This window comes from Ornithorhynchus anatinus, chromosome 1 (assembly GCF_004115215.2).
Source record: "Ornithorhynchus anatinus isolate Pmale09 chromosome 1, mOrnAna1.pri.v4, whole genome shotgun sequence".
NCBI classification, from domain to species: Eukaryota; Metazoa; Chordata; class Mammalia; order Monotremata; family Ornithorhynchidae; genus Ornithorhynchus; species Ornithorhynchus anatinus.
This window is the reverse complement of record NC_041728.1, coordinates 104,794,744-104,805,578: the sequence shown is the minus strand read 5'-3', so window position 1 is coordinate 104,805,578 and position 10,835 is coordinate 104,794,744. Positions and strand designations below refer to the sequence as shown.

The following is a 10,835-nucleotide window of genomic DNA, read 5'->3' as shown; positions in this document are numbered from 1 at the left end:
TTTTGCAGTATATCTAACATATAACAAAGGAATTCTGAAGTCTTTGTAGGGCCCCCAGCACCCTCATGGTTCAGATATACTGTGGAAAGTGTAGGGCAGAAGCTTTCAGTTTGCTATTCCTGGCGGGACTTCTCCCAGAAAAGTTTTTTTCTTTTTTAACTTCAGGGATAAAGACATTAGCAATAATAATCTTAAGTAGGCAACAGCTTAAGATAGATGTTTTGCCCAAAGAGGTGTCTTCTCAGCTGTACAACTTTCCCAGAAAATACCTTTTTTGTTGTCCACCATGTCACCAAGTTTTCCTTTCTCCTTTCTCAGCTAATCAACCTTCTATGCAAACTCCAACTTCTCAAGTCTTTTCTTGGATCCTTCTCTCAGGACAACAAAGTGGTGACTGAATTCTCTGAATCAGGTTCACACAACCAGTTGGTTCCAACTAAATTTAACATAAGCATGAGACTTCTCCACTTAGCTAGCCTTCTCGTCCCCCCCCACCTCCTCGCAAGCTCCTCCCTGTTAGTGGCTAGGCCCCAGGTGGAACCAACAAATAAGTAATTTGTATTTAGGCAACTTTCCCTTTGGGAGGAGTTACTCAGGAGTGGGAAATTAACTGTTCCAGAAGCTTCTGAGCTACTGCCACCTATCCCTTATTAAAGTGGCTGACATTTGAGGTTAGGGAGCGATTTGTATCCATACTCAAACCATCTGTGCAGCAGAAATATTGCAAGGAGAGAAGCAGCATGACTTAATGGATAGAACCCGAACCTGAGAGTCAGAAGGATCTGGGTTTTAATCCCAATTCTGCCACTTTGCTGTATAACTCTGGGCAAGTTACTTAATTTCTCTGTGCTTGTTACCTTATCTGTATATTGGGGATGAAGACTGTGAACCCATGTGTTACGTGGATTGTGTCCAACTTGATTAACTTGCATCTATTCCACTGCTTAGTATAGCGCTTGAAGCATAGTATGTGCTTAACAAATATATATTTTTAAAAAAAGGAGCAGGAGGAGGATATAGGAAAATTACTGGTATCAGGACAAAAGGCAGGTAAATTGCACAGAAAGGAAAAAGACAATAGGTTTAAAAGAAGAGATAATTCCTTCATCTCCAGGGGGAACAGAAATATTCCCTCCCCTCCCCCCACAAATGATTAGATAAAAGTTCTCCTCAGTAGAGGGATCAAACTAGCTGAAGTGACTTTGGAGGTGAGAAAACCCAATTTTGAGGAGGAGCAAGGGAGGGAGTAAGGGATGCTGGGTGGGTCGGGTGTGTAAAAGGAGTTTCAGAGGGCAGCAATGTTAGCTCGGTGGGCCAGAAACCAATGGTCTGTTCACCAGAATTGGGTGAGCCAGTACACTGTGTTGCTTTGGACCTCTTGATATGTCTTCTTATTCTTGGATAGGTAATTTCATTACGGTGATAAATGGGTTCTTTTTTTGAGACAGCTTCTCTTATAGGAACCCTTATATTTTGTTTACAGAAGGCAGTTGACAGGAGCATCTTTATGTGTAAGTTTTACCTAGTTCAGCTGTCATAATGTCCTAAGAAGTCATGGAGGGATACAAAATAAAAAGTACTGTACTGCACATGTGCCCTTTAGATTTTCCTTCTTTTTCTGCCTTTTCATTTTCACCATCATAATACTCAAACTTACATCACAGGTCTTTGTAAGAATGAAATAATCAAGCCAAGCTGTTTGTTTTAAATTACTTTTTATTTTGCATAGCCTTCTAACACATGGTGTTAGAAAAATGACTTTGGCACCATGATTTGGAGTTCTCTTCAAGTTTAACCTTTAAATTACAACAGTAGCTACAGTAGGAATATTTAAACCTCATTTAAAAAAGTCATGACAATCCCACCCTGATCCCATTAAAAATAAATCAAAAAATTAAATAAAACAATGGTGAGGGAGAAGGCAGACTAGTAAATCAGAGGAAGGAAGAGGAGGAAAAGGATACAAAGGGAGGAGACAGAGAGGAGTTCTGTATCAAGAAACTTAACTTTAGTTTCTTGATACAAAATTCCAGACCTCAAATAATGCTACAAAATATCCTTTAAACAATTTACTACTATTCTAAATCCAAAAGGTCTGATAATTCCTAATAATTCCAAAAATAGTTTATTTTAACTCAAGGCCACTTGGTGATCACAAGTTATTCAAGTTCAGTAATGTGAAACACTGCTGAAATTATTTGACCAAACAAGCATATTTCTGTAACCACACTTGAATTTTAGCAAGAGTGTGAAACATCAGAAACCTCCCCTTACCCCACCATTCTCCTTATAGTAAAAACCAATGTGAATTTAATATGTTTCTGGTAAGTCAAAAACTAGCAAGATTTTTCAATTTGCTTTTTTGCCATTGCTATTTTTTTAAAGCAGCCCAGTCCATGGGAACCCACCTCTTGGGGACTATTTTTGTTAATTAAAATGATGATATCATTTTGATTTTTTAATAGCATTTTTATTTTGTCAAGGTTCTCTTACATAAAGATCTCATTTTAACCTCAGAACATCCCTATGAGGTAGGGAGAGGCATAAATTGCTATCCCCATGAGAAAATGGAGCCCCAGAGAGGATAAGTAACTTACCGAATGCCACACAGAAGGCTAGGGCAGAGCCAGGACTAGAACCCAGTTCTCTTGACCAGCACAAGTGCCCACTCCACAGGGGTGATGGCCTCCACATCTTTTTTTGAGCTGGACACCTGGACTTACTCATCTCAAGTCTCTGACAGGACTTGAGCTTTTCCAGTGAGGGCTGGAAAGACCCACAATGGAGGCTTTTTGGCCTGTTAACTCTTTTACATCTGTCACCTCCCAGTCCTCAGCCTTCTAAAATTTCTGCACTCTTTTCACATGTCCCTCCCTCCCCCATGCTCATAATGAACATCTGGCACACCTGTTTTCCACGAGACTTCTCTGTAGCAAACATTTCAACTGCCACACACGTTTGTGAAAGATCAACTCTATTCCAGTGTCTTCTCAGCAACATGTGGAAAAGTATGGAGGATACATTTTCTTTTTTTCTTTTGCTTTTCCCAGTGGGACTCACGGCTCAGACTTGACACTTGGAAGCATCCACAAATAGTTTTAACCTGTTTTTCCCGATTTGGGGCCCTAAGTAAAGATGTTTTGTAAAGATGTTTTATAAAATGTGTTTTCAAAACTTTTTTTTTTGTACTCTAAAAGAACAACACTGCACTTTTAAGGGAGAAAACTAAAAAAAAGAGAGAATTTGACTTTCTGAAGGGGAAATAAGTTATGGATCGATGAATGACACTGCAATGTAGCGCGTTCCATTTTTAATAGGAAGTCCTTCGTGGAGATGAGTAAGTCTGCCCGGGTGCATGAAGCTCCATCCTTTTCTGGGGGACTCAATAGAGCAGTTGTACCTTATGAATTTACATCCACCTCCCTAAAGGAAGAAGCATGGAGAGACAAATCACTTTTCTAGGCCACATTTTACATGAAGATAATACCACTCTAAGCATGTGGGAAGGGTTAAGCCATTGATTTGTGTTTTGGTTTTGATACGATTCAATAAATCAACGTTCAAGTTTACCTGAAAGTCTTCTCCCACACTGTTGAGAGCTATATTGATGGTAAATGTAGAAGAGTCATGATGAGGCCTGAGGGAGCGCTGCCTTTCAGGAGAGTATTTTACCACAAAATTCAGTAAAGCAAAGCCCTGGAACAAGAATAAAGCTGGAATTGTCATCTGCCATGAGGTTAAATCAATCCATCAATCATTGGTCATTATTGGTTTCCTGCTAAGTGGGAAGGGCTGTACCAAATCCCTTAGAGAGAATCTAACACTAGCAAGACCCACATTTCTTGTCCTCAAGAAGCTCACAATCTGATGATGGAGGGAGAGAGACAAAAAGTACTTGCAGGGAGTGAAAGCAGAGGGTATAAAAAAATAAGTGTTGGAAGCAATACAAACACACTAGAATGAAACAACCAAAATAATAATAGAAAGTACTGAAAATGAGTAAACCTATATATGCATATTAGGGCTGAGGATAGAAGTAAAATCCTCAAATGCTGGGAAGTCAGTCATTCATTCATTCAATCATATTTATTGAGCACTTACTCTGTGCAGAACACCCTACTAAGTACTTGGGAAAATACAACAATAAACAGACACATTCCCTGCCCATAACGAGCTTACATTCTAAAGGCAGGGGATGCATATTGGGCTAGAACAACTAGGGTGTTGTGAATTAATCGAGGTGAAAGGCTTTGTAGCCTATGACTGGACGAGAAGGTTACCTTGGTGTAGTAGCCAGCAAAGACCTTAAGCGTCACTGGGGCAATGAACTCGCGGATAAAGTGGAGCCATTCGTTCTCCAGCCCAATTTGTCGCATGTGGATATCGTCCGTGGGAACATTTTCATACCCGCCAGAGATTCGGCTGTCCTAATGACAATGGCATCGACAGAAAAGTCACTCACCTACACGGGCTTTTGGGAACTTACCGGCCGAATCAAAATCCTTTCCCAGTGATATCCGTTCTAATTTTACATGGACCAAAATAAAGAGAATCTGCGATGTTAGTCAAATCAAGCTAAACAGCCAATGGGGCAACTTCTTCTAATCAGTTGGAAAGGCAGAAAGTGCTACTTACATGGTGCTTTCCTCCAGACCACTGCCCGAAATGCTCCATTTCTTCAACCAATTCATCACACGCCTTTTCGGAAAATATAGGGAACCAAAAGACATCTGGGCATGGCTACAAAACATGAGCCCATATCCAAGGAATTAGTGGGAGGAATTATCGCAACATTACTCCTGTCACTTTACCTCTTTTGAACTATTAAACATGAAATAACAGAGGGAAAGAGCTCAAAAAATTCTGACTTGGTCCCCATTACATTACATTCCAATTTAAATTTATTTTTCAAGATCTGCTGGAAAATTGCTGCCATTTTCAAGTCTTGACAGAATCACAGGAAAAAAAAACAACTGGGGATTTGGGGTTTTGTGAGGGAGAACAATTTACAGAGTGGAAAGCCACTACAGAATTCCAATAGGTTAAGAACAGTTCCTGCACATATGTTCCTTAGCCCAGGTCCCTCACATTCATCCAATCCATTTTTTTAAAATCTAATTGTTTTGCTATATAAGAAACTGTTGTGAACTCTAAAACACTCCATTCTCTAGGATTGCTTCTTGGTTTCTATGTTCATTTGCAAAGCAAATTTGGGGACTCTCCTGGAATAATTATCATAATAATAATAATAGTATGTGTTAAGCACTTACAATATGCCAAGCACTGTATTTATTCAGTCAGTCATATTTATCAGCATTTACTGTGTGCAAAGCACTGTCCTAAATGCTTGGGAGAATACACTACAACAATAAATGGACATATTCCCTGTCCACGTGCTAAGCCCTGGGGTGGATACAAGCAAATTGGGTTAGACACAGTCCCTGTCCCATATGGGGCTCGCAGTCTTCATCCCCATTTTACAGATGAGGTAACTGAGGTACAGAGAAGTTAAGTGATTTGCTCAAGGTCATATAGCAGACAAGTGGCAGAACCCAGGATTAGAACTCAGGTCCTTTTGACTCCCAGGCCCATGCTCTTTCCACTACACCACACTGCTTCCCATAATTCCCACTACTACTAATAATGATAATAATAATAATCCAACTTCTTGCCCAGTAAGTCCTCCTTTAGGCCTGGTACTCCCTCTCCTTTAGCATCCAATAGAGTCCATCATTCCTCCTCCTTCAATATGCTCCTAACATCCCAACTCCTAAAAAGAGACTTCCCTAACTAAGCTCTATTTTTCCTACATGTTCTGTCTGCATTGACTGTGACTCCCTTAAGCTTTCTGATCCTCGCCCCACCACCACTGTATTTACATAAATACCCTTGTACTCTACTTCTTCCCCTACCTAGAATTCATTGCAATGTCTGTCTCCTCCTGTAGACTGAATGCTTCTTGTGGGCAGAGATAGTGTCTACCATGTCTATTTTACTGTATTTTCCCAAGTGCGGTCTCCTTCACAGGCTACTCCTCCCCCTCCCATCCTCTAACTGTTGGGGTTCCTCAAGGGTCAGTTCTTGGCCCTCCTCTGTTCTCCTTATACACTCACTCCCTCAGTGAACTCATTTGCTCTCATGGCTTCAACTATCATCTCTATGCAGATGACACACAGATCTACATCTCTGCCCCTGTCCTCTCCCCCTCCGTTCAGGCTCGTATCTCCTCTTGCCTCCAAGACATTTCTACCTGGATGTCTGCCCGCCACCTAAAACTCAACATGACCAAAACTGAGCTCCTCATCTTCCCTCCCAAGCCCTGAGCTCTTCCTGACTTCCCTATCACTGTGGATGGTACGACCATCCTTCCCATCTCTCAGGCCCACAACCTCAGTGTCATCTTTGACTCAGCTCTCTCATTCGCCCCACACATCCGATCTGTCACAAAGACCTGCCGGTCTCACCTTTATAATATTGCCAAGATCCGCCCTTTCCTCTCCAACCTACTGCTACAGGCTCTCATAATATCCCGGCTGGATTACTGTGTCAGCCTTCTCTCTGATCTCCCTTCCTCCTGTCTCTCCCGGCTCCAGCCTATTCTTCACTCCACTGCCCGGCTCATCTTCCTCCAGAATCGCTCTGGGCATGTTACTCCCCTTCTTAAAAACCTCCAGTGGCTGCCTATCAACCTCTGCACAAAAGAAAAACTTCTCACTCTAGGCTTCAAGGCTCTCCATCACCTTGCCCCCTCCTACCTCTCCTCCCTTCTCTCTTTCCACTGCCCACCCCGCACCCTCCACTCCTCTGCCTCCCACCTCCTCACCATCTCCCTTTCTCGCCTAGCCCGCTGTTGATCCCTGGCCCACGTCCTCCCGCGGTCCTGGAATGCCCTCCCTCCTCACCTCCGCCAATCTAATTCTCTTCCCCTCTTCAAAACCCTACTTAAAGCTCACCTCCTCCAAGAGGCCTTCCCAGACTGAGCTCCCCCTTTTCCCTCTGCTCCCTCTGCTCCCGCTCTACCCCCTCATCACCTCCCCTCAGCTAAGCCCTCTTTTCCCCACTTTCCCTCTGCTCCTCCCCCTCTCCCTTCCCCTCCCCTCAGCACTGTACTCGTCCCCTCAGTTGTATATATTTTCATTACCCTATTTATTTTGTTAATGAGATGTACATCACCTTGATTCTATTTATTTGCTTTTGTTTTAATGAGATGTTCATCCCCTTGATTCTATTTATTACTATTGTTCTTGTCTGTCTGTCTCCCTTGATTAGACTGTAAGCCCATCAAAGGGCAGGGACTGTCTCTATCTGTTACCGATTTGTACATTCCAAGTGTTTAGTACAATGCTCTGCACATAGTAAGTGCTCAATAAATACTATTGAATGAATGAAAGAATAATAATAATAATAATGTTGGTACTTGTTAAGCGCTTACTATGTGCAGAGCACTGTTCTAAGCACTGGGGTAGACACAGGGGAATCAAGTTGTCCCACGTGGGGCTCACAGTCTTCATCCCCATTTTACAGATGAGGTAACTGAGGCCCAGAGAAGTTAAGTGACTTGCCCACAGTCACACAGCTGATAAGTGGCAGAGCTGGGATTCGAACCCATGACCTCTGACTCCAAAGCCCGTGCTCTTTCCACTAAGCCACGCTGCTTCTCTGAATACAATAAATACTAGATAAATACTACTACTGATTGATTTTATGGTATTTTTCGTGATGACATTTGTTAAGCACTTAGTATGTGCCACGTTCTGTGCTAAGAACAATACATTCAGGTTGCTGTCCCACAGTGGGGCTCATGGTCTAAGGGGCAGATTCAGTAACTGGCCTAAGGTCACACAACCAGCCAATGGTAGAACTGGGATTGAAGCTCGGGACTCCTGAACTCGAGGCCTGTGCTCGTTCCACTAACTAGGTCATCCTGCTGACAGCACTTTTCCCAAAATATTTATTTTCAGTCACCCCATCATAAAAAGCCATACCTCTCACTCATCCCAACCCCCATTTCATGAATTTCATTAGCACTGAAAAAAATCCCACAAACTGATTCTCTCCAAAAGAGCTCACTCCCTTTCTCAGCAGACGCCGACAAATATTACTATTACTATTATTATTAATAATTAAAAAATGATATTTGTTAAGCACCAACTATGTGTCAAGCACTATTGTACGTGGTGGGGTAGATACGAGTTAACCAGATTAGGCACAATCCTAAATGGGGCCCACAGTCTAAGTAGGGGGGTATTAAATCCCTATTTTATGGATGAGGAAACTGAGGGACAGAGAAATTAAGTGACTTGTCCAAGGTCACACAGCAGACATTTGCCGAAGTTCAGATTAGAACCTATAGCCCTTAATTCCCAGGTCCATGGTCTTTCTGCTAGATCATGATGTGTCCATGTCACTTCAACATCAAGCTCAGGGGAACAAAGCCTAGTAATTATAATTGTGGCATTTGTTAAGTGCTTACTATGTGCCAAGCACTGTATTAAGCGCTGGGGTAGCTACCTGATCATCAAGCTCCAAATAGAGCTCACAGTCAAAGTAGGAGGTGGAACAGAACTGAATCCTCACTTTGCAGATGAGGGAACTGAGGCAGAAAGAAGTATAGTGACTTGACCAAGCTCACCCAACAGACAAGCGGCACAGCCAGGATTCAAATCCAGGTCTTTTGACTACCAGGCCCACCCTCTTTCCACTAGACAACACTTCTTCCCTAAACAAAGCCTAAACCCTTGACTTTTCTGCAGTTACAAATCCTCGTTACCAACCTGCTCCACCAAATTTTCAGTAAAAATCTTCGAGTAGTTGCGATTGATGTATTTTTCTTTCCAGTCCTGAAAAGAAACAATGGAGAAAGATCAGAAGTGAGATGCTTTCTTAAAACACATAATCCAGGCCACTACAAACCCCAGGCATCTTAATGACTGGCTGTTTGGGGTTAGCAACAATTGATCAAGGGTAGAATAGTGCCAGACCTGCCCTCCTCCACCCTGCTATAGGAGGGATGACAAGAGCTAAAGTCAAGGAAAAGAGTTTCTAACACATGGATCTGATTCTCCAGGTGGGCTGGAGGAGGAATAGGTTCACCCCCTCCAGGTGGTCTTCCTTGGTAAGCCAGCTTTGAGCTTCTAGAAGGGAGCCTCATCTGTCATTCTCCTCCCGTAAAGGACTCACGCTGGACACTGGGCTCAGAGGACTGAGGCAAGAATGATGGCATATGCCAGCATGTGCCCTATAGTCTGAGTACACCCATACAGGTCAAGAACTCTTCTTTTAACCACAAGTCGCCCCACCTAGACTGTCATCTCGTTGTGGGCAGGAATGTGTCTACCATCTCTGTTTTACTGTACTCCCCCAAGCACTTAATACAGTGCTCTGCATACAATAAGTGCTTAACAAATACAACTGATTGAGATTGATTGATTGGGTGCATATACAAGCATAGCTTGATTGCTCCCGCCTGCCCTGAGACTGGGCCAGAGGATGAATTGGTGGCAGGAAGCAATGGAGCATGTTTGCCATCTTAGAAGAGCACGATAGAGAGAACATGTTTCTCAATTAATAGAGGTATTTGTTAAGGGCTTACTATGTGCCACGAAATGCAATACGCACTGAGGTAAGTACGATAATCAGATAAGACACAGTCCATGCCCTACATAAGGCTCCCAAGGTGGAAGGAGAACAGACTTTTACTGTTTTATTTCACTTGCTTTCTGTGTGTCCTCAAGTATGCCATAACTTCTCTATGCTTCAATTTCCTCATTTGTAAAAATGAGGCTTTAATACCTGTTCACCCTCCATTAATAGTGTGAGCCCCATATGGAACAAGGACTGTGTCTGATCTGATTACCTTGTATCTGCCCCAGTGCTTGGCACATATTAAAAACAAACGGCATTAAAAAAAAAGTGGCAGAGAAGGGAAAAGAACCAGCAGCGTGGCTTAATGGAAAGAGCTCAGGTTTAGGAGTCAGAGGTTGTGGGTTCTAATCCAGGCTCTGCCATTTATCAGCTGTGTGACTTTGGGTAAGTCACTTTACTTTTCTGCGCCTCAGTTCCCTCATCTGTAAAATGGGGATTAAGACTGTGAGCCCCATGTGGGACACCTTGATTACCTTGTGCCACGTTCTACCCCAGTGCTTAGAATAGTGCTTGGCACATAGTAAGCACTTAACAAATACTATCATCATCATCCTGATTTAGCCACTTGGAAGAAGATACATACATCACAGCCTAGTGCTTAAGAAGACCTATCCAGACCTATTTTAAATGACTCCCTGCTAATTATTTTGTTCCTGTCAAATCAAATTTGCTGCTAAAACCATATGGATCCCTACTAGGGAGTTCTTCCATAGACAGTCTCATTTACATATAATGAGTGGATGGCAATAAGATTTTCATTCAGTCATATTTACTGAGCACTGTACTGAGTGCCTGGAAGAGTACAATACAAGAATAGACACATTCCCTGCCCACAACGAGCTTAGAGTCTAGAGATGGGGAGACAGACATCAATGTTGTTATTGCTATTGTTCTTGTCTGTCTCCCCTGATTAGACTGTAAGCCCATCATAGGGCAGGGACTGTCTCTATCTGTTACCGATTTGTACATTCCAAGTGCTTAGTACAGTGCTCTGCACATAGTAAGCACTCAATAAATACTATTGAATGAATGAATGAATGAAACAAATATATAAAATTACAGATCTATACATAAATGCTGTGGAGTTGGGGGTGGGGAAGAGCAAAGGGAGCAAGCCAGGGTGATGCAGAAGGGAATGGACGAAGAGGAAGGGAAGGCTTAGTCAGGGAAGACCTCCTGGAAGAGATATA

The 10,835-nt window shown here is 42.6% G+C and overlaps 1 protein-coding gene across 2 annotated transcripts in view; it reads right to left on the bottom strand.

The window, feature by feature from the left end:
• Positions 1-1,698: 1,698 nt before the first annotated feature.
• Positions 1,699-10,835, bottom strand: part of PLOD2 (procollagen-lysine,2-oxoglutarate 5-dioxygenase 2) — a 113,882-nt gene continuing 104,745 nt past the window's right edge. For both annotated transcript variants that reach the window (XM_029068137.1, XM_029068138.1), the window contains 5 exons: positions 8,775-8,840; positions 4,636-4,740; positions 4,281-4,427; positions 3,571-3,696; positions 1,699-3,423 (listed from right to left, as the gene is read on the bottom strand). In XM_029068137.1, coding sequence (XP_028923970.1) covers positions 3,268-3,423; positions 3,571-3,696; positions 4,281-4,427; positions 4,636-4,740; positions 8,775-8,840 — 600 coding nt within the window. In that variant the 3' untranslated portion in view covers positions 1,699-3,267. The remainder of the gene's footprint in view (positions 3,424-3,570; positions 3,697-4,280; positions 4,428-4,635; positions 4,741-8,774; positions 8,841-10,835) is intronic.